General features: G+C 54.6%; 1 protein-coding gene across 4 annotated transcripts; it reads right to left on the bottom strand.

Annotated features, from left to right (window-relative positions):
* Positions 1–16,538: 16,538 nt before the first annotated feature.
* Positions 16,539–20,299, bottom strand: CLEC10A (C-type lectin domain containing 10A). 4 transcript variants are annotated; one of them, XM_040453435.1, is made up of 11 exons: positions 20,054–20,299; positions 19,670–19,764; positions 19,309–19,403; positions 18,626–18,742; positions 18,253–18,348; positions 18,080–18,151; positions 17,919–17,990; positions 17,673–17,759; positions 17,431–17,582; positions 17,068–17,174; positions 16,539–16,940 (listed from the first exon to the last, which is right to left on the bottom strand). In XM_040453435.1, the coding sequence occupies exons 3-11, from the start codon at positions 19,373–19,375 to the stop codon at positions 16,787–16,789; spliced, it is 924 nt and encodes a 307-aa protein (XP_040309369.1). In that variant the 5' UTR covers positions 19,376–19,403; positions 19,670–19,764; positions 20,054–20,299; the 3' UTR covers positions 16,539–16,786. The 4 variants fall into 4 exon arrangements, with proteins under 4 accessions (XP_040309369.1, XP_040309368.1, XP_040309367.1 ...); XM_040453434.1 differs by having other exon boundaries at positions 19,670–19,758; XM_040453433.1 differs by lacking the exon at positions 19,670–19,764 and having other exon boundaries at positions 20,054–20,298.
* Positions 20,300–22,336: the final 2,037 nt, after the last annotated feature.

Below are 22,336 nucleotides of genomic sequence, written 5' to 3'. Positions count from 1 at the left end.
CCCCGTGCACCCTAGGAAAGTGGTCCTGCCCCGTGCACCCCAGGAAAGTGGTCTTTCCCCGGGCACCCTAGGAAAGTGGTCTCACCGGTTTCCCTCCAGCCAGGGCTGCTGTTGTGAGAGGCACCTGAAAGGCGGAGCCGGCAGACCCCCACTTCCCAAGCCTGCTGCTGAGGACTCTGCTGCAAGCTGTACCCCCTCTGAAACAAAGCTCGCACTGTCCGCTCTCCGTGGTGGAGTAAACACGCAGCGCTCAAAGAGGAGGCCGGCGCCCCTGGGTCTGGCGGTTGTACAAAGTGACCCTAAGCACCTTTTCGGGCCACCTGTGAACCTAGAGGGCATCCCAGGGCCTGGGACTGGGCTGATTGGTGGTGAAAGGACACGGTCATTTTCTCTCTCACGCTCCCTATGTTTTTAGCCAAAATGACCATCACTTTACAGCTTCTGCTTATGGAGCCAACACAGCGTCGGAGGTTGGGAGAACGGACTCCAAGCTGGACTTTCTCAGCTCAGCCGCTTATTAACCGTATGATGGTGAGCAAGTTACGCAGCTTCCCTGTGCCTCAGTTTCCCCATCTCTAAAATGGGGGTAATGATAGTGGCTACGTGGTAGCGTTGGGAGGGGATTAAATGAGCCGCTGTGTGTCTACATCTATGAGGACAGGACCTCGAGAATGTTGGTCTCTGTTGCTCTGGGGGACCCCGGCTGGACCCCACAGGGCCCCTGCTCGGTCGAATGTTGCCGTCTCTCCCTTCCGAGCGCCCACGGTCAAATTAGGGCAAAGGTGAGATACAGAGAGCTCGACACAGGGAGAGGGACACAGACCCCACCGAGCGGTGCATGGGAGGAGCTGACTCATTCATTCGCTCAGGTCTGCTGGGAAGGCTTCACAGAAGAGGAGCCCTTGAAGCTGGGTCTTGAAGGATGAGTAGGAGTTTGCCAGATGGTTGCCGTGGGCGGGGACACTCCAGGCAAAGGCAGCGGCTTGTGGAAAATCACAAATGCAGGCACCAGCTTGGCATATTATTTATTGTTTGGGGAGCCGTGACAAGCGACTGTGCGGAGACGAGAGAGCATACAGAACAGCGCAGGACAAAGCCACCAGGGTAGAAGAGGCTCCTGTCATCCCAGGTCTTGAAGAGCAGACTGAAGGGTTGAGATGTTTTCCCAGGGACCGATGCCTCTCGAAAATTTCCACTGACGTAGTAGCATTCGCGAACATCAGAAGCTGAACACAGAGGATGACAGAACACCGCAGTCGGGGCAGGGGGGCAGGAGAGTCCGGGGCGAAACACCTTTTTTTGAGGTGGGAAATTTCTCTGAAATATCTTGTTTTGCGCTGAAAATTCACGTGAAGGTCTGCAGCCTACCTCATTCTAATCTTTTAAGTTTTATCTTATTTTTGATTTTTTTTAACATTTTATTTTATTTTCTGAGAGACGGAGAGAAACAGAGGGTGAGCAGGGGAGGGGCGGAGAGAGAGAGAGGGAGACGCCGAAATCAAAGCAGGCTCCAGGCTGCGAGCTGTCAGCACAAAGCCCGACGCGGGGCTCGAACTCACGAACCGCGAGATCGTGACCTGAGCCGAAGTCGGACGCCGAAAAGACTGAGCCACCCAGGTGCCCCCAAGTTTTCTCTAAGTCATCTCTACACCCAACATGCGGCTCGAATTCACGACCCCGAGATCAAGAGACTCATGATGCACCCACTGAGCCAGCCCCCTCTGCTTCATAACCTTCGACGCATATTTTCACGGGAAAATAATGCTTTAAGTGACAAAACAAAGCATTTTAAGTTTTTCTCCACCAAGTCTCCACTGAGGGTGCAGCCAAGCCCCTGGGGGCAGTCGGCCCCGACCCCACCCACCGCTAATCAGCAATGGTTGCTTCCCCTGCCTACTTAACCCCCATGGAATCTTCTGGGCCCGCAGGAACATCACCCACCATTGTTTGTCCTCTGCCCCTCACCCCCACGTTGCCTGGGAGGCAGGCCCCGGCAGGCACTATTGATCTCCGGGTCTTTGACACCAAGGTGCAAGGTGACAACTAATCCAGAGAAAACATGGGCTGAGCAGACTGGATGGGGGTGGGGCGGCATCCCAAGCGGTGGCTGTGATGGGCCTGGGTGCCGCTGCCTGCCCACAGGGAGAAAGCCCCAGACACAGGCGCTGAGCCCAGGAGATCAAAAGAGAGGGTCAAAGTCTGCTCGTAATTTGGGATCCAGGAGTGTGTCTGGCTATAAACACTATAAAACGGCTCTGGGACTTTCCCAAGGCAGCACCTGCAGGAGGTTCTCGGGGCCCCAGCGTTCTGAAACCCCAGGGAAGCCCTGAGCTGGGCCCAGCCATCCCCTGGGCCTGCCTGCCGGGCGGGATCCTTCTGTGGAAGGCCGGTGGGAGGGAAGGGGGCAGGCAGGGACACAGGGCTGTACTCGAGGTAGGCAAAGTCTGACGCTTTCTGGAGTTTGGCCCAGCTGACCTTGGGCTTCCGCGTGCCTAACAAAGCTGCCTCTTGGGGCGCCTGGGTGAGTTCGGGGCTCGTGAGTTCGAACCCCGCGTCGGGGTCTGTGCTGACAGCTCAGAGCCTGGAGCTGCTTCGGATTCTGTGTCTCCCTGTCTCTCTCTGCCCCTCCCCTGCTCGCGCTCTCTCTCTCCCTCTCTTTCTCAAAAATAAATAAACATTAAAAATAAATTTCAGAGCTGCCTCTTACCCCATCACCCCCAAAATCTTCTCCTTCAGCGCACCCAGAGACCAGGCTTTGGGAAGTCAGCACAGACCTCAAAGCCCAGAGCCAAGGCCTGGAATAGTGGAAGGAAACATGGCCCAGGAAGGGGATGGGGACGCAAAGGTCCGGATTTGTGGGTCAGGGCCAGGCCAGCACATGGGCTGAGATGCTCTGAAAAGAAGGGGGTGGGTAGGTAACAAAGCAGGGGGCAAAGGCACCCACCCAGGACGGTGGGGCTCGTTGTGTGCAGGGAACGAGTCCCCTTGGGTGACCACATGTGAATGGAGGACGAGGCCGGGTCCCCTGAACTGCCTGTGGGGGGCTGGGCCTGGGTAAGGGATTTGCTGAGTCTGTGGCTGAAGGAGCCTGGTGACGGGGTCACAGTCAGAACCCGCAAGACAGAGCTGAGGCTGGAGCCTGGGCCGGGCCCGATCCTACCCTCCCTTACTCCTCACTGACTCCCCCTACCAACCCGTACCTCTTGCAGCCCAGCCCCATCCTGTCCCTCTGCCACCACCCCTGCCTCCCCAGACCCCTTCCCAAGGGGAAGGCCGGCAGCCTCTGGCTCCTGGGTCTTTCTGGAAGCCCAGTTTCCAATGACAAGGGATCGGGAGAGCCGGAGCGCTCCGCTGAAGGCTTTGAGCCTGGTCTGTGTGTCTAAATGTCCAAATGTGTGTTACTTGGCATTTTCTGGTTCTGGGACTTTGGCTCACGTCTGTGTCAAAGCTCTTAATTACAGGCCATGGGCGCTAACTCTGACTTACTGAAGGAGAGAAATGGCAGATTACAGGGCACCAGGTAGTCTCGGAATTACCCAGAAGGCTACAGAACTTTGGCAGAAAATGGTCTGCCGAGGGCCTAGATGACTTACAAGGGCCACTGCTGTCACCGCGGGCCACTAGACGTTGCTTCTGGCTCTCTGCCACCACAGGGCCTAAACCCAAGCCCAGGGTCTGTGCTCCTGACCACCTGAACCCCAGTCACGTACTCTCGTTCTAGCTGGAAGGGACACCGGGAAAGAGCACCTGTGCCCTCAGCGTCCCTAGGTAGGTGGATTCTTGTCTCCATCAAAAATAATGAGGCGGGGTGCCTGGGTGGCTCAGTCGGTTGAGCGTCAGACTTCGGCTCAGGTCATGATCTCACAGCTCATGAGTTCGAGCCCCGCATCCGGCTCTGCGCGGACAGCTCGGAGCCTGGAGCCCGCTTCCGATTCTGTGTCTCCCTCTCTCTCTGCCCCTCCCCCGCTTGCACTCTGTCTCTCTCTCTGTGTCAAAAATAAAAACATTAGGGGTGCCTGGGTGGCTCAGTCGGTTGGGCGACCGACTTCAGCTCAGGTCATGATCTCGCGGTCCGTGAGTTCAAGCCCCGCATCGGGCTCTGTGCTGATGGCTCAGAGCCTGGAGCCTGTTTCAGATTCTGTGTCTCCCTCTCTCTCTGACCCTCCCCTGTTCATGCTCTCTCTCTGTCTCAAAAATAAATAAACGTAAAAAAAAATTTTTTTTAATAAATTAAATAAAAATAAAAACATTAAAAAACAATTAGGAAAAATAACGAGGCACGCGTCAATCATGTCTCAGCAAAGCGTAGCCCAAGTGTGGGTGACCCTTCGTTCCGTTTCCTCCCGTCCCTCCGGCCACAGGCAGCCACCCGTTCGTCTTCTCTCGGTCCAGTGTGGTCTCCAGCTCCCTGCAGGCCTCCTGTCTTGATTCCAGAGGGGGAGTCACGCCAGAAAGGGCCAGAGGTGAGGGCTGTCATCTCCCCTCTGCAGTAACCCAACCTCTTAGCCACCTCTGCATCCTCTGGGCTGCTGTCTGCCTTCCCAGCCCCAGCCTGCGACCTTGCGTTGGACTTAAAGGACTCGCCCCTTAGGGGACTCCCGAAGCTGACAACCCTTCACATCTGCCGAGGGCTACCGGGACCCTGCTCGGCGGGATTCTGCGTCCCTGCGGAGCACCGTCTTCCAGGACCAAAGCCAAGGTGGGAGGAGACAGGGAGTGAGAGAACAGGTTTTCCTGCCCCTGCCGGGATGTCACTTGGACATCCTAGGGCCAAACGTGTGTAAGGCAGAGCTTTGGGGGTCAAGTAAGCGGGAGGGGGGCCTGTTTTCTTCCGCCCCAGGAAGAGCTCCCTGCACAGACACCAGGAGCAGTGGGTGGGCAAGTCCCGAAGTCTCTGTGACCCTGGAGAGGCCCTGCCTGGCTGCCACTGAGGCCACAGGACCTCTGGCTTGTGTGCAGGGTGGGTCTTTCCCTTCGGGGTCCCGGCCTCCCACGGAGCCCCTCTTGTCTGCCCAAATCTCCTTTGTCCCGGCCCACACTTCAGGGTCATTTCCTCTGAAAAGCCTTCTCCAGCCTCTCCCTACTTGCAAAGCATTTTCAGTCCTGAGCAGTGCTTCCCCCAAAGGGTCCCTTCCTTCTCTCTCTTCCATTCAGGCAGGCGGCCTTTACCCAACTTTCTTCCCCCGGTCTCAAGTCCGGGCGTGTCTCTCTTTCTTGGTTTACAACCAGGAACTTCTCGCAGTGGGACCGATCCAAAGCACATTTGTGAGTCTAGTGTCTACTGTTTATTTGAACAGGGTGGTGGCAGGGGCTGGCCTGAAAGGAAGTCACATCGGGCTGGGCCTACAGAGGTGGAGGCGAGGCCTTGGGCATCCGGTCGACCAGCTGCCTAGCGGAGGCATGTGACTTACGGGTTCTGAGCTTACCCGTCCTGGACCCAGAGATCCGGGAGGTGACAAGTTGGTGCCCAGGGCTCAGATGTCTTGGGACAGTGGCCAGTGATTGCCGGGAACAGTGAGCAGCAGTGTGGAGTAAGACTGGAACCTGAGCTCCATGGTACATAAAGCCGGGTTGTTCTTCCGTGGCTTGTGGGTTTATTTCCCTGTTGTCCTTGAGGAGAGCTGATTCATCCCCTGAGTACACAGGGCTCAGGACCAGAAGCTTTCCGAGTGCTTACAGATATGTTACGGACCCGGAAAAAAAGTATATTCTAAAAGCCAAAAACTGCAAAAATCTAAATTAATAAACGTCTAAGGAAATGTGTGCAAAATACAATGGTAGCCAATCAACGTCTTGGTTAAATTTCATATTGCTAAAGTTTCATTACATCGGCACACAATTTGTAGATTAGTTTTTCTCACTTCCTAGAATTTCCTGAATGTTCGTGCATTCAATCCGTTCCTTGTAGGCAATTCTAAAAAAGAAAACCCTTTCAAACACCTTAACAGCAAACATATTATGTTTTGTGTGCAATGTAAGTGTATTTTAATATACTCGATATTGAGAGGTAATACGGTCTGGTGGGAGGAACAGGGACCCTGTAACCAGACTGCCTAGGTTTAAATTCTGGCTTTGCCACTTACCAGCTGAATCACCTAGAACAAATTATTTTTAATTGTTTTTCATGCTTATTTATTCTTGAGGTGGGGGGAGGGACAGAGAGAGAGGGAGACACAGAATCCGAAGCAGGTTCCAGGCCCTGAGCTGTCAGCACAGAGCCCGAGGCGGGGCGCGAACCCACCAACTGTGAGATCGTAACCTGAGCTGAAGTCGGACGCTTCAAGGACTGAGCCATCCAGGCGCCCCTTGGACAAATTATGTAACCTATCTGTGCAGCGGCTCCCTCGTCCGTAAAACACGACCACGGTAAAATAGCACCTAGTTCAGAGCAGAAAACATGATGATGATGGTAATACCTTGTTATTATCGGCACAACTTCTCAGGTTGTCGTGGGGATTTGTAAAGCATTTGGAACAATTCCTAGCAGGAAGGAAGCTCTATTTAAGGGTTTGTTTGTCTAAACAAACACATGGGGTAAAGCTGTGGATCCCCGAGTGTTTGCTTAGGTCTTTAAGAAAATTCTATCCCACTTCACCGGGGCTAGTGAACCCAAGGAGAGTGTTGTGTGCGGCCTCAGGCCACAGCCATGAGAGGAACCATGTGCACTTGGGCCCTCAGGATGGAGGCAGAGTGAGAGGGGCCCCAAGGAAAAGGGGAAACTCGGACCAGAGAGTCCGTGCTTAGTTTTTGTGTTCTGCCCGTTCGGACTAACCCATGGAGTTTCTGGCTTGGCTTTATTGAGGAGGCTGTCTTCCTAAGTCCTCCCGAATGTGATTATCCATTTTGGCACTGACCTTGCTGGAGAAGGTCATCAAGAGGACCCGACGGGCAAGGGACCCTGGAGCTTGACCCCAGCAATCAGAGCCTCCTTACCCACTCTCCTGTCCTTGGAGCACACGTTCTGCCATTTTCAAGGATGCGGCCTTGAGAGAGCAATGTGTCGTTGAGACCATCTGGCCTGGACACATGAGTGAACCCTGTTAAGGCTTCTGTGTAAACGTTTAAGAGTCTGGCGGGCAAGTGCTGAGACCTCCTCATCTTGCTGCCGCCCAAGACCAGCCTTGCATAGGAGTTTTCCCTGCTTATTAAAACTCTCATCGGGGCGCCTGGGTGGCTCAGTCGGTTAAGCGGCCGACTTCGGCTCAGGTCACGATCTCGAGGTCTGTGAGTTCGAGCCCCGCGTCGGGCTCTGTGCTGACAGCTCGGAGCCTGGAGCCTGCTTCCGATTCTGTGTCTCCCTGTCTCTCTGCCCCTCCCCTGTTCATGCTCTGTCTCTCTCTGTCTCAAAAATAAAAAAAATAAACATTAAAAAAAAATTCTCATAAAAAAAACTGTCATCTAACAACCTGGGGTGGCCACCTCTTTCTTTGGTCTCTCCCTGTCCTCCGTGTCCAGGAGCCGGTTTCAGATCTCACCTGGGGAGCTCCCGAAGTTGCCAACCAACCGACCTCTGGGGCTCAAGCAGCCTTCGGCCCTGCCGCCCTGCCCTACACCATACACTCCACCCGTTATCCCACACCCCTGCCCCAGTCGGGGCTCTCTCCCTTTCACGTTTGTCTTTGTCTCCAGCTATGGGTCCAACTTCCCCGTGATGTCCCCGGGTATTGGGGATGGTGATGAGAAGTGGCCATACCCGGAGATCCCAGCGGATGGCAGTTCTTGGTAATATGAGCCCCAGAAGGAAGGGAAGATTGTGTTGCTTAGGATCACAGACCCTTCGGGAAAGCATAAGACGCGTGCTCGTTGGCTGCGAGTAGCAAAAACTTGGCTTAGACAATAAGAAAGTATATTATCTCGCGTATCGATGAAACTGGAGGTAGGAATACCCAGGGCTAGCGCATCAGCGGCACGACATCACCAGGGCATCATGTTCTCCCTGTGTTCTCATTCTGTTGCCCTCCGTGTTTTAGCCTTTTCCTTTTACCGTTACAGCATGGTATCCAGGCGTAACATCTCTCCCGATGTGTCCCGCTTAGCAGTAAGGACATCTTTTCCTACGGCCCCAGAAGTGGCCAGATTGGTATCCCATGATTAAACCAGTCGCTGACAAGGCGGATGGGACCACCTTGATTAACTACCTCTGGGGCTGGGCTGGAAGGTTACGATCTCACAGTTGGTAACCTGAGCTGAAGTCGGACGCTGGAACAGGGTGGATCCCTACACTCCATTCGAGGTCAGGTAGGAAGAAAGGAAACGTTAGAATTGTCGCTGTGTAGGAAGCCAAGCGTATCGTGGGAGCCATTTATGAATGCCAACTCGGGAAGTCTGAAAAACCCAAGATTATTCTAGAGGGCCAGCCTCTGCTGGGGGGTTCCTTGGTTACTATTGATGTGATTTGTCCCCTCTGATTTTTACCACAAGCTCCGCCGTCCTCCACCGCACATACACACAACGGGAAGAAACACCTAGACTCTGGGTAAAGGACCTCACATAATGTCCGGCAGGAAATGGACATCAATACAGCAACAATAAATAAATGCATAGGTCCCTTCCCCCAGCGCAGATGACCACACCCACATTCTAACTGGTCTCCCTGCCTCCAGCTGGCCCGGGCAATCCAGTCTCCTCACAGCCCGCAGAGTGATTTGTTTCAAAATTCAAATCTTATCTGCCTTCAAAGGCTCTCCACTGCCCTCAGGACAAGGGCCAGATTCCTTAGGCAGGAGCGCAAGTCCCTTTATCATTTCAATCCATCCTGAAAACCTTGTGAGTTCTCTTATCCTCAGCTTCAGCATGGTGACACAGGCACAGAAATCATAAAACACAAAGATAATGAGGCATCAGAAGTAAGAGTCAGCAGGGGCGCCTGGGTGGCGCAGTCGGTTAAGCGTCCGGCTTCAGCCAGGTCACGATCTCGCGGTCCGTGAGTTCGAGCCCCGCGTCGGGCTCTGGGCTGATGGCTCAGAGCCTGGAGCCTGTTTCCGATGCTGTGTCTCCCTCTCTCTCTCTGCCCCTCCCCCGTTCATGCTCTGTCTCTCTCTGTCCCAAAAATAAATAAAAAAACGTTGAAAAAAAAATTAAAAAAAAAAAAGAAGTAAGAGTCAGCAGAAATAGCAAACATCAGAATTTGACCTGTGTATTTACATGTTAGAATTATTGGGAAAATACAAAATAACTAAACCTAATATGTTTAAATAAAGAGAAGATAATTTTAAAATATGAATGAGAAGGGGCGCCTGGGTGGCCCGACCGGTTAAGTGTCCGACTTCGGCTCAGGTCATGATCTCACGGTTCGGTTCGCGAGTGCGAGCCCCGCGTCAGGCTCTGTGCGGACAGCTCGGAGCCCGGAGCCTGCTTCGGGTTCCGTGTCTCCCTCTCTCTCTGCCCCTCCCCCGCGCGTGCTCCGTCTTTTTCTGCCACTCAAAAACAAATAAACAACAACAAGAAAATATTTTAAGAAATATGAACAAGAAAAAAAAAAAAACTATCAAAATTATTAGAACGATTTCCAGCAGAGAGGGTCCACAGCTGCTGCCACGGTTTTGGGCACAGTAGTGAGGTTGGGACCTGAGCTGGTCCGCTGCAACCGTGCTGGGGCTGGTGGGGTTCCATGGGGCAACAGTGTCTCAGCATGTTGGTGCAGCCATGGCCTATGGCCGTGGTGGATGGCTTCCCCTGAAAGGAGTAGACTAGAGGGGTTGAGTGCCCTCGGGTTCCAAACAGAAGATCAGGAGTTTGATTCGTTGTCTACTTCGCTGTGATTCACAGCATGCACAATTTGGACAGGACAATGTTGATTCGAGCAGTTTCCAGGGCCAGGTAAGGTAATGGGGGTAATTCTCAAGCAGAAAGAGCCAGAAGGCAGGTGACCCAATCCTTCTTTGACTTTAAGAAGAGAAGATCTCGCGGTTTAAGAGAGGAGACATCCTGAGAATTCAGAAAAACCTGAAGAGCAGTGGTTGGATGAAGACAGCAGAGGCTGGAAGGGGTTAACCCCAGTGCCCACAGTTGATAATAGACCTGCCTGCATCTCGGGACTGGCTGTGACTGGTGGTCAGGGAACTGGTAAAGATCTCAGGATTATCCGCCCCCCAGGGGGCGGATGTAATGGAAACAAGGTAACTTCCCATCCCACCCTGTCCCACTGCTGGATGGACAGAATCCCAAAGGGCTTCAGCAGAGCACAGCTAGGACAAACGTTTTGCGGACAGAGGGAACGATCTTTTTTATTTTTAAAATTTTTTTTGCAACTGCCATGTGTGTAGGATTTCTTACAGACGTCAAGGGCAGTCGGCTCGTACACATTCTGTTTCTATGACTTTCTGGGGCAGAAGGACTCCATTCCTAGGGGCGTGGTCAGGGTATGAAACCAGAGGGTTCACGCATTGACTTCTGAAGTAGTTAATTTTAGGCAGTATTGGCTACGCCTGGGTGGATTGGCATTTTGTCCCCTATTCTCGGACGGTGCAAATCAACCTGTAGGAAACGGACGGAGTTAGGAGGGCGGGGCACGGCTCAGCCTCGTTTATGTAATGATTTTCCGCTCTCGTTCTGAAACCATTCCGTCGAATGACAACAGACGGTGTCCATCCACCCCTGCGAAGCAATCACGCACCCTGTGAATGAAACGCAGCCGGATCGCTTTTCCATTTATAAAACCTGACCGGTTATGACTCACGCTGGCATTTCAAATCCTAGTCATGCTCAGGGCACTGCTTAGAGGCACTTGTCTTCCTTTGTAGCCAGCGATGCGTGCATTGCTCTCCAGATTCTGTTCGGACTCTTGTCCTTCTTTTCCTCAAAGCTCCAGGTGAGGCAACTCTGGGTGCAACGTGTATTTCACGCCACATGAGACGCCGGCTGTGCAGGGCACCTCGCTCCGCGCATGGCATGAAGCTCGTACTGGAAGCACCAAACACCCAGCTCTCTGCCTTCCCCCGAGGGCTCAGGTAGCTGGCTCGCCCTGCTACAGCAGCTAAGTACACGCCTGCCCCTTGGCTTTCCCTCCACAGTCGTGAGCCACCCGTCACTACCGCAAACATCTTGTCCTCCCCCTAGGAAGTACCCCGAGCAGCCGGGAAACCAGCGGAGCTAAACTCTTTCGCAGAAGCCCCAGCCGGTTTCCGGATCCTCACGTTTCATTGGCCAGGACGGAGTCACATGTCCACCCCTAAAGCCAATCGGGGGCAAAAGAGAGTAGGCGTGCCCTAATGGGCTGCAGCCAATCCTAATCCAGCGCCTCGTGGAGGAGGGAGGCGGGGCTAACCCTGGACTGGCCGCTGCCCCAGACCTGCTACCCCGAGCGGGGCGGGGGAAAGAGCCGCCGGGGACCCCAGAGAATGATGGTCTGCAGTGAGAAAGAGGGGTGAAGTGGATGGCAGGGAGGGGAAAGAGACCCTCGGGGCTCCAGCTCCCCTTTCCAGTCCGTCCCAGGGCTTCAGCCCCTCCCCAGCCCTGGGCTGGCCTGTTGGCTTACCCAAGAACCCCCCCAAACGACAGAAGAGGATGGTCTCAAGGTTGTGGAGGCCGAAGCCTGAAATCCAGGTGTCAGCGCGCTCCCTCTGAAGCCTGGAGGCGAGGAGCCTTCCTCCCCAATCTCCAGCTGCCAGTGGTTGGTGGGCAATCCTTGACCTGCCACCTGGGTGGCCACGTGGCTTTCTCCCCTGGGTGTCTGGGCCTCTCCTCTCCTGATGTGGACAGCGGGCATATTGGGTTAAAGACTCACCGTACCCTACTGTGGCCTCATCTAAATTGCTTACATCCGCAGCCATTCTATTTCCAAAGAAGGTCACAGGCACGGGTCCCGGTGTTAGGACTTCAACATCTCTTTTTGGGAGCACCCAATTCGGCCCTTAACAGGTTGTGTGAGACTCCCTCGTAGAACAAATGGTCTTTTTGCATTACCTAAACCCGGAGATTTTTCTGTAGTTTATAACCAAAGAGTCCTTCCAATACAGGATTCTGATAGGGGTTCAAACTGGTCCAAAGAAACAGGTGTCGCGCATCACCTCCTTACCTAAGCCTCCTTGTTTCCGGAAGCAACTCAGAGACGCTTACATAATCACCAGAGGGCAGTTTTCTCTCTTTCGAACCAAAGTCCTTCTTCAGAAGACGGTCTTGTGTAACTCTGAATACAGAGGGTTTGCTTGCAAAGTTAGAGAGCCAGCATGGGAAATTTCCAATGCCATTGGGTATTTGTACTTCCTCCTAGTCCCTGCCTGCTTTCTGGACATTGACTTTTTAAAAAATCATTTAAGTGTGTTTGCGGTTTTGGGAGAAACAGACAGAGAGAGATAAAGAGAATCCCAAGCAGGCTCTGCACTCTCAGCATAGAGCCCAATGCAGAGCTCGAACCCACGAAGCATGAGATCATGACCTGAGCTGAAATCAAGAGTCGGGTTTTATTTTGGGGGCACCTGGGTGGCTCAGTCGGTTCAGCATCCAACTCTTGATTTGGGGCTCGGATCGTGATCCCAGGGTCGTGGGACTGAGCCCCAGGTTGGGCTCTGTGCTGACCATAGAGCCTGCTTGGGAGTCTCTCTCTCTCTCCCTCTGCCCCCGTCCCCTGCTCTCTTCCTAAAATAAAATTTTTAAAAATTAAGATTTTATTTTTAAGTAATCTCTACACCCAACGTGGGACTCGAACTCACAACCCCAAGACCAAGAGTGGCACGTTCTTCTGAGCCAGCCAGGTGCCCCTGGACATGGATAGTCTTAATATTCAGAACCTACAACCAATTGTACACCCTCATCTAACCAAGCCCCCTCCAAGGATTCTGACTTTTCAGAGCTGGGACAGCCTCCTCTTTGTGACTCTGGAAACACTGCCGCATCCCAATCAGGCTGTACTTGATTTTGTCTTTGCTGCGGGGGGCAGGGTGGGGGGGGTGACAGTTACAGCATGACCTTGACTCGCTCATTCCAAATTTGGAGGGCTTGTGAGAGCTGGTGAAATTTTCTAATTAGTATTTTTCCTTTTTTTTTTTTAAGTTTATTTCTTTTTGAGAGAGAGAGAGAGAGAGCATGCACATGTGAGCAGGGGAGGGGCAGAGGGAGAGAAAGAGAGAGAGAATCCCAAGCAGGCTCCATGCTGTCAGGGCAGAGCCCAAAGCAGGGCTCAATCTCAAGAACCGTGAGATCGTGACCTGAGCCGAGATCAAGAGTCGAGCCCTCAACCGATTGACGCCCCCCAGGTGCCCCCTCACTAGTATTCTTCAATGTCATATGTTTGTTGGTCTTTCTTAATTAAAAAAAAAAAAATACGCTTTATGCAGTTAGAAAATCCAAGCGGTGGAGAAAGACATTAACTGAAAAGAGGCACCCGGGTGGCTCAGTCCATTAAGCCTCAGACTCTTTTTTGCAATATATTTGCAATATTATTGGTGTTGTTTTAATGTTCTGTGCGTTTGGCCGCCCTGGGTCGCAGTATTTGGTGCCCACAGAACCAGCTGGGTACCGATGCTCCTTATGTAACCTCTTCCACCCTGGGCGGTGCCCTCTGGACCCCATCACTTCCTGCTGTCCTCAGAGCACTTCCTACCAAGACCCCTCTGGCTCCAGCCTGATGATTTTCAAGTGATGCGGGCAGGGAGGAGTGGAAGCGGGCTGCCTCCCCAGAGCTAAACTTGGCCCTTCCCATACCTTTCCTTTGACACCACCCTCTTTGACTTTAATTAATACTAATTGAAATCCTCCTGGAACACCTGGGTGGCTCAGTGGGTTAAGCGTCCGACTTCGGCTCAGGTCACAACCTCACAGTTCGCGGGTTCGAGCCCCGCAGCGGGCTCTGTGCCGACAGCTCGGAGCCTGCTTCGGATTCTGTGTCTCCCTCTCTCTCTGCCCCTCCCCTGCTCATGCTCTGTCTCTCTCCCTCTGAAAAAAATGAAATAGGGTAAATAAACATTAAAAAAATATTTAAAAAATAAAGAAATCCTCCTATGTGCAGGCAGATTTCTCGGTGGAGGGAATCTAGCAATCAATGGATCCTGCCCTCTCTTTTCGTGGGAGTCCTTAGTGAGATGTTGGCTCTTTGTGGCTGAGATGGTGAGCTAGATCGATCGCAAAAACAGCAATCTCCGCCCATCACGGTATCTGTCCTCTCCACGATAGGATTTGCAGCTCCTTCAATCAAAAGCCCTATTTTCCACCTCCTTGAACGTGGGCTGCCTTGTGATCTACTTTGGCCAATAGCCTGAAACAGAAGAGATGCTTCGTTTCCAGAACTGAGAGTCCAGAGTTCTTGTACTCTTCCGCTTACTCTCTTGAAACCAGCCCAAACACTGTGCCAAGAAGCCCAGACCAGCCTAACACGATCCAGACGTCCACGCTGTCCCAGCCCAGAGCCAACCAAATGTCAGGCATGGGAGTGAGGCTATCCTAGACCAGCCAGCTCCCAGCCAACCCACCAGCTGACCACAAATGCGTGGGCGACTCTGGCCAGACCAGAAACCATCCAGATGACCTCTAGACTCATGAGCTATAATAGATGTTTATTGTTTTAAGCTACTGAGCATTGGGATGGATGTTACACAGCAATAGCTAACCAATACACCTGGGCATCTAAGCAACATTTCCCCAACTCTGGGCTCTTCAAAGAAATTAAATAATTGCCTTTTTTTTTTAATCACCCTAGGTTTATGCAGCTTTTAAGCAAGAGAAAAGAATTGAACTCAACTGTATGTAAAAAGGAAATGCCGTTTTACGATAACATAGGACTCTCCAAGGCCTCACCTAACTTTCTCCATTTTCCTATTTTAAGATTGTTGAAGGGGCACCTGGGTGGCTCAGTCCGTTGAGCGTCCGACTTCAGCTCAGGTCATGATCTCACAGTCCGTGAGTTCAAACCCCACTTTGGGCTCTGTGCTGACTGCTCGGAGCCTGGAGCCTGCTTCGGATTCTGTGTCTCCCTCTCTCTCTGCCCCTTCCCCGCTCTCTCTCTCAGAAATAAATAAACATTGAAAAGAAAAAAAAAAAAAGATTGGGGCACCTGGGTGGCTCAGTCGGTTAAGCATCCAACTTCGGCTCAGGTCACGATCCCACTGTCCCCAGGTTCGAGCCACACATCAGGCTCTGTGCTGACAGCTCAGAGCCTGGAGCCTGTTTCGGATTCTATGTCTCTCTCTCTCTCTCTCTCCCCCTCCCCCACTGGTGCTCCGTCTCTGTCTCTGTCTCTCTCTCTCAAAAATAAACAAGTTTTAACAATTAAAAAAGAAAGTTTGCTGAAAATCAGGCAATATGAAATACATATGGCTTCACGAAACAATATACTGTGAAATTCTAGGATCGGCGAAACCAATCAATAGAGAAAAAAAGCAGATCATAAATATTAGCACCCGGAGATAAAGGAAGCAGGCTCGGGGCGTAAGGAAACTTTGGGCTGACGGACATGCTCCGCACCTGGATTGCGTGGACGTTACTGAGGTATTTACATGTTTCAGAAGTCATCTCTACTCCTTAAGTGGGTGTGTTATATCGTGTGAGGATTATATCTCGATAAGGTTGATTTTTAAGGTTTAACACAAAAACTTACGTCAGCAAAGCTGTGGAGAAAGAGGGCCATCGTGCCCTGTTGGTGGGAATGTGGATCGGTGCAGGCCACCGTGGAAAATAGGATGACGGTTGCCCCCAAAATTCAAAATAGAATGACCACGTGATCCGTCGGTGTCACCTCTGGGCATATACCCAAAGGAAATGAAAACAGAGTACGAAAGAGATATCCGCACCCCCATATTCACCGCAGCGGTCGTCACAATAACCAAGATATGGACACAGCCTGCATGTTCGTCAACGGATGAACGGATAGAGATGTGGTGTAGATAATATAACGGAACCGTGTTCAGCCGTGAGAAGGAAGGGAAGCCTACCGTTTGCAACAATAGGGGTAGACCCTGGGGGCGTTCCGCCAAAGTGAAATGAACCAGAGAAAAGGCGAATACCGCATGGTACCGTTTATATGTGGAATCAAAAAACAAAAAGAAAAGATCAAATTCATAGAAACAGAGAGTAGGCTGGTGGGGCTGGGGAGTGAGGTGGTTGGTAGGGAGAGGTTGGTTAAAGGGTACAAAGTCGTAGCTACGATGGGGCGCCTGGGTGGTGCAGTCGGTTAAGCGTCCGACTTCAGCCAGGTCAGGATCTCGCAGTCCGTGAGTTCGAGCCCCGCGTCGGGCTCTGGGCTGATGGCTCAGAGCCTGGAGCCTGTTTCTGATTCTGTGTCTCCCTCTCTCTCTGCCCCTCCCCCGTTCATGCTCTGTCTCTCTCTGTCCCAAAAATAAATAAACGTTGGAAAAAAAATTAAAAAAAAAACAAACAAACAAAGTCGTAGCTACGGGATGACTAAGGTCTGAGGATCTCACGGTCGCTAGTCGTGAACACTATCGTATAATTGGCATTTACCGGGAGAGTAGGATTCGCGTGTTCTCGAGCGCGCGCGCACACACACACACACACACACGATGGATCCACGAGGTGATTAACCACACGGGGGACCCTTTCACAGTGTATACGAACATCAAATCGCAATGATGCACACCTCAAACACCTTGCAGTTTGGTGGGTCGATTATACCTCAGTAAAGCTGAAATTAAAACAAACAAACAAACACCTGAAGGAAGTCTAGATGGTCTTTTGAACACCAAGGAGGGTAACATTCAAAATGGTGGCAGTGACCCAAACTCCCAGGGCTCAGTCCTGTCCCATGGGGTCCTATCAGGGGTCTCAGGGGAAGGCCCCCTCCCACTCCCTGCAGCTTGGTGGCCGGGTGGCCCGCGGGCAGCGCCCGGCCACCGCGCTAGCCGGCCACGCCCAGGCGGGCCTCGCACACCCAGCGGTAGGGTCTCTGGCAGACATCATCGTTCCAGCCGTCGGGGTGGAAGTGGGCACAGTCCTCGCCCCCGCCCAGCCCGTGCCCATGCCAGTCGTCCGGCTGGCCCGGCCTCCAGTTCCTGCGGAGAGAGGACAATGGCCAGAGGGCCCAGAACCCAGGCTCGGGGACAAGGGACTGAGGGTCAGACCCCGGAGGGGCAGGAGCTGAAGGGGGCAGAGGGTCACAGAAAGCCAGGCCACACTCACTTGAAGTTGGTCGCATAGTCCGTCCCATCCACCCATTTCCAGACTCCGTCGGCATCACTGAGGCCCATCCAGACGTGTAAGGAGCCTATATGTTCCTGCACAAAGTTCTGGGGCCACAGAAGGGCAAGGGTGACTTCTCTCCAGCCCAGCCTACTCCCTGGGCTCGCAGTTCTGAACCTGACGTGTCCATTCAGCCCGTTGGGGGGCACTGGGGACGGTTGCCCCGATGCCCCCGGCCAATGAAACTTCTGGGAGTGGCTCAGCGGGTGACAGAGCTCAACCAAGCCCCCTCGGGGATTCGGACGGCCCGGCCGAGGTTGAGAACCGCTGCCCTCAAGGGGACCCCGGCACTGAGGCGCTCACCTGCTCCTCCCTGGAGTTGACGACCACCAGGTGCGCGTTCTCCAGCCGGCAGTGCTTCTCGGCCTCCGGCCAGGTCTTCCCGGAGCGCGAGAACCAGTAGCAGCTGCCCTCGAACTCCAGCCAGTTGACCGGGCAGCAGGTACTTTGAGAGCCTGAGGGGCGGGGAGGTTCTGAGATGCCACCCAGGGGTGGGGGTGGGGGGACGAGCGGGAAATGGGGCGCAGCACCCCCACGCCCCTCACCGTTGCTCTTGAGAGCGGCCACCTGGCAGGTCAGGGTCCTCAGGTCCTCGGCCAGCTGCTGGACTCGAGCGAGGGTATCGGAATGATCTGGGACACACACACAGGTGGGCAGCGGGGGCAGCGCCTGGGGGGGGGGGGCTCAGCGAGCCCCCGGAAGCCAGGCGTCCCCGCGGGGGCCAGCCTAGGGACCTCTGCGCCCTGTCCCGCGTGCGCGCCACGCCCCGGTGACGGGGACAGGGCCCCCACCTGCTCGCAGCTGCCGCTGGTCCTTCTCCAGCTTGCTCTCCAGGGCGAACACCTTGTCGTTCAGGCTGCGGGCTGCAGGGCGGGGGGTCAGCACCGAGGCCGCTCCCCCCACCCCCACCCCCACCCCCACCCCTCCCCCCGGGGGGGCCGCGGCTTCTCACCTGCTTGCAGCTCCCGCTTGTGATTTTCCACCTCGGCTTTCAGAGACGTTGTCGTTTCTTGCAAACTGCCGCCTGGAGGACACGTGGGGTGGGGGGGGAGACTCGGTGCTCGGGACCCCCACCCCCACCCCCACCCCCGCCCCCATGGAGCCCCTTCCGTGTGCCAGGCTCACCCTGGGCATTCAGGGCCTGGAGCTCGGCCACAGTGCTTGAGGTGAAGTTGCTGAAAGTGGCTCCCAGGGTCACCAGGTCCCTCTGACACTTGGAATCTGATGGGGAGGGGACAAAGCATGCTGGGATTTATCAGGCCCTCTGTGAGCCGGCAGCCAGCAGGCTCACCGCGCGCATTGTCCTGCGGTCTCCTCACATGACCCAACCCAGAGGGACGGGCCCTATCCTTATCCGGTGTCCCGGTCTGGAGGGGTTAGGCCACTGGGCTACTCAGCCAACCGCACCAAGTGACAGAGCCAGCGGCCACCCTACCCGCCGCCACCCCACCCCCACCCCTGTGAGCTCTCTCCTCCCTGCCCACGCCGCTCCCCTCACTCTGGGATCCGATCACACAGATGCCAACCAGCAGGAGGAGGCTGATGCCCAGGGAGAGCAGGAAGGGCCGGGGGCTAGAGCAGAGCCCCTGCAGGTGGTGGAGAGGCGGAGGCGGCCCTGCGAGGGGAGAGGGCGTCAGGGCGGGACAGGGAGGAGGAGAGGGCCCAGGGACCAGTCAGGGATGAGGGCTGTCGCGGGTAATGCTGGGAGGCCGAGGCAGGACATGTGGGGCGGGGTGCGCCCAGGCCTCTGACCCCTCAGGGACCAGCCCAAGCCCTCAGTCACCTGGGCCCCTCGCGCCTCCGTGGGGACGCACGGACACAAGGACCCACAGATGGAGGGGGACGGTGATGGGCAAGGCGGTATCAGAGTTGGGGGAGGGGCAGAAGGACCCAGAGAGAGCTGGAGCCCCGCCAGGCTCACAGGTGGGTTTCCTTCTGAACCCAAATACTCTTCCCTTGATGCTAACCCTCACGGCCTCCTCCAGAGCAGAGGGATCCGGGCCCCCTGTGGCCCTCTGTGTCCCTGTCTTCACACTGGGGTCCCCAGAGGCTGGGACCGGACCCCCTCGGGATGGGGGCCCCCCTGCAGCCCACACACGGTAGGGGTGCAGGTATGACAGCAGAAACCCTCTACCCCTGAAGAGTGTATCGAAGGAGGGAACATTTCCCCATCCCTCTCACCGTTTCTAGACCCCTGGCTTTGCTTCTCTGTCTCCGAATGCTGGAAATTTTCATACTGCATAGACATGTTTGGACCAACGCTGGGGCTACCGGGGCTGAAAGGGAAGCAGGGCCAGGGGGCCAGGTTGAGGCAGGAGCTGGGGCGAAGCGGGGAGGCTGGGACTCGGTGGGAGCCCAGGTCAGGCCCAGAGTCCAAGGAAGAGGTGAACTCAGGTTGAGGGCGCGCCCAGGGTCGGAGAGAGGCTTGGGCCTGGTTCTGGGTTTGTGGGCGAGGTTGGACGTGGGGGTCGGGACTGGGGGTCGGGCGGGGTTGCGTTGAGCTGGGGATGGAAGGAGGCAAAGTAGGAGCTAAATGCAGTACTGGCCGGGACCGGGGCCAACACCGGGCTGGCACCGAGGGGCACGTCCTGCCGGCTGGGGTCGGGGATGTGGCTGAGCCTACGCCTGGTGCTGAAGCTGGAAACAGAGTCGGGGTCAACTTTGGGAAGGGGCTGGTGTTAAGATTCCAGTTGATTCTGAGGTCCAAGCCGGGGCTGGGGTTAAGGGGAAGCTGGGGTTAGTACCGCGGTTAGGGCCGCGGTGGGGTGGGGGCTGGAACGGGGTTGAGTCTGCCTGAGGCTCGGCCCCCCCATATTTCAAGCCCAACCCAGGGAAGGGAATAGAGTGTAAAACCTCCCCTCGGCCACTGAATCCCCAAGCTGTCCCTTACCATTTCTTGGTCTCCCCTAAGTGCCAGGCTGGTTACCTGCGTCTGGAACTCCTTGCGCAGCAATGCCCAGGGTTGGAAAACACGAAATCCTGGAGATCCCGAGTGGGGGTCACCTACGCGACCAGAGTCCTGCCGGTGTCTGTGTGCCAAAGCCCAGGAGGCTCTAAGCTGGGATCTCCCGGTTCCCCGACTGGAGTGGGGAAGGGATCGGAGGGCTTGCGCGAGGAAGGGGCTGGATACGGGGCAGGTCCGCTCTCCTCCTCTGGGGTGTATCTACTCCCTGTCCCCTCCTCTTAAGCCCCCCTGACTTCCTCATTTTTACCATTTGGGAGAGGGGAGCCAGACCAGAAGGTCCAGAGGCCAGTGTGGCGGTTCTCCTTGCCCACGCCCCCTTTCGCTTCCTTCATCTAAAGTTCCCAGAACCCGTCCCCATCAGTGCGCAGCTGGGTCCAGAGGAGCGCATCTCTGGTCTTGCTCAATCTCACCAAGTCCTGGCACATGAGCTTCCCCTGGGGCGCCCCACCCACCCCCCCCCCCCCCGGAGGGAAGAAGACACGGCAGAGTGGGGTTTCCTGACTGCAAAGGGAGGAAGGAGGCAGGAAAGGGAAATTTTACCGAGCATCGAATCTGTAACAGGGGATTGTGCCAGAGGCGTGCCAGACGTTAACCGTTCCGATCCCACAAGAATCTTGGGGAGGAGCTTTGGATGGCGGACTGAGGCTCAGAGCCGGGCCGTGGGCTTCCCAAGTTCATGGGTGTGCTGAGTGCAAGGAACCAGAATTCAGACCACCCTGGCCTGGCCATCTTCAGGAAACGGAAGTGGATTGAATCCCATCACCTGTAAATCTCATTGCCACACACGGTGTGAATTCACACTCACGGTCTTTTCTTTCTCTTTTCTTTCTCTTTATTTGCCTAATGTTTATTTATTTTTGAGAGAGAGAGAGAGCGCGCACGCAAGTGGGGGAGGGGCAGAGAGACAGGGAGACACAGAATCCGAAGCAGGCTCCGGGCTCCGAGCTGTCGGCACAGAGCCCTACTCCCGGCTTGAACTCACAGACCGTGAGATCGCGACCTGAGCCGAAGTCGGACACTTAATCGACTGAGCCACCCAGGCGCCCCGAGATAGGGTCAATTTTTATTTTTTTTCCAAAAAAAATTTTTTTTTCAACGTTTATTTATTTTTGGGACAGAGAGAGACAGAGCATGAACGGGGGAGGGGCAGAGAGAGAGGGAGACACAGAATCCGAAGCAGGCTCCAGGCTCTGAGCCATCAGCCCAGAGCCTGACGCGGGGCTCGAACTCACGGACCCCGAGATCGTGACCTGGCTGAAGTCGGACACTTAACCGACTGCGCCACCCAGGCGCCCCAGGGTCAAGTTTTATTAAGGCCATCAAGAGTAGGGTGTCAAGAAAGGCCTTACTGGGAAGGTGATATATGAGCAATGGTCTCCAGGAGGTGAGGGAGCAACTTATGAGGAGCCCCAGGAGGAACAGGGCTCCAAACGGAAGGCACAGCAGGAGCAAAGGGTGGAAGAATGTCTAGGGTGTACAAGGATTCTCCATTCGCCAGACTTTTTATGGAGACATGAGCTAGAGAGGAGTAGATGAGTCACAGAGGGAGAAGGGAGGCCGCCAATTCATTAGGGCACTTAGGCTATTGTTAAGCGTTTGTTTTTACTCCAGGTTGGAGGGGCAGACTTTGGAGGGGTCGGAGCAGAGGAGGGAGTGACCCGACTTGTATGTGAACTCGCACGTGTGACACCTGTGTTGTGAATCCCACGAAACGAGACAAGGGCGGAAACGGCGCGCTGTGCTCGGAGGCGGTGAGAAGGGTTCTGATCCTGGATAGGCTGCGAAGGTAGAGTTAACAGGATTCTGCTGATAAATTTCGTGTGGGTTTCACACACACACACACACACAAAAGTAGTTCTCCTTCCAGGCCCCAAAATAAAGTACACTTAGAGCATTTCCCATAAACTGCTGAGTCCTGAGGAAAAACCGCTTTATCCCTGACTTTTGCAAAGCCGACGCCTAAAGATAAGTGATGACCTTTTGCAACTGCGTTCATCGTGTGGGAACAGTGCTGTGTTGTCATCATGAGCAGGTTAGAAGCTTGTTAACACTGATGACGGTGCGGCTTTCCTCCCAATCCCTCCCGAGGTTCTGTTCCGTGAGCCCGTCCTCCCAAAGGCCGATCCCTTCCTGACTCCTTGGCAAGTTGCCCTCTTTTCTTTCCTAAATGCTTCTGCCTCTGAGGCCTTCGGAGGCTTCTGCCTTCTTGAGCATCATAGCTTCCGTCTTCCACCGCTTTCTCCC

The sequence above is a fragment of the Herpailurus yagouaroundi genome, unplaced genomic scaffold, assembly GCF_014898765.1.
Source record: "Herpailurus yagouaroundi ecotype Mexico unplaced genomic scaffold, PumYag 208, whole genome shotgun sequence".
NCBI lineage: Eukaryota > Metazoa > Chordata > Mammalia > Carnivora > Felidae > Herpailurus > Herpailurus yagouaroundi.
Note: the sequence above shows the minus strand (reverse complement) of the source record. Positions and strands in the feature narration are given on the sequence as shown.

What these genes read in the sequence shown, in the direction of transcription:
- CLEC10A (XM_040453435.1), bottom strand. Translation starts at nt 19,375, where the DNA reads ATGTCTATGCAGTATGAAAATTTCCAGCATTCGGAGACAGAGAAGCAA. An exon ending in AAGCCAGGGGTCTAGAAACG is followed by an intron (nt 18,743 to 19,308) that starts GTGAGAGGGATG and finishes CTCCCCTCGCAG; the next exon opens with GGCCGCCTCCGCCTCTCCAC. An exon ending in GGCCGCTCTCAAGAGCAACG is followed by an intron (nt 17,583 to 17,672) that starts GTGAGGGGCGTG and finishes CCCGCCCCTCAG; the next exon opens with GCTCTCAAAGTACCTGCTGC.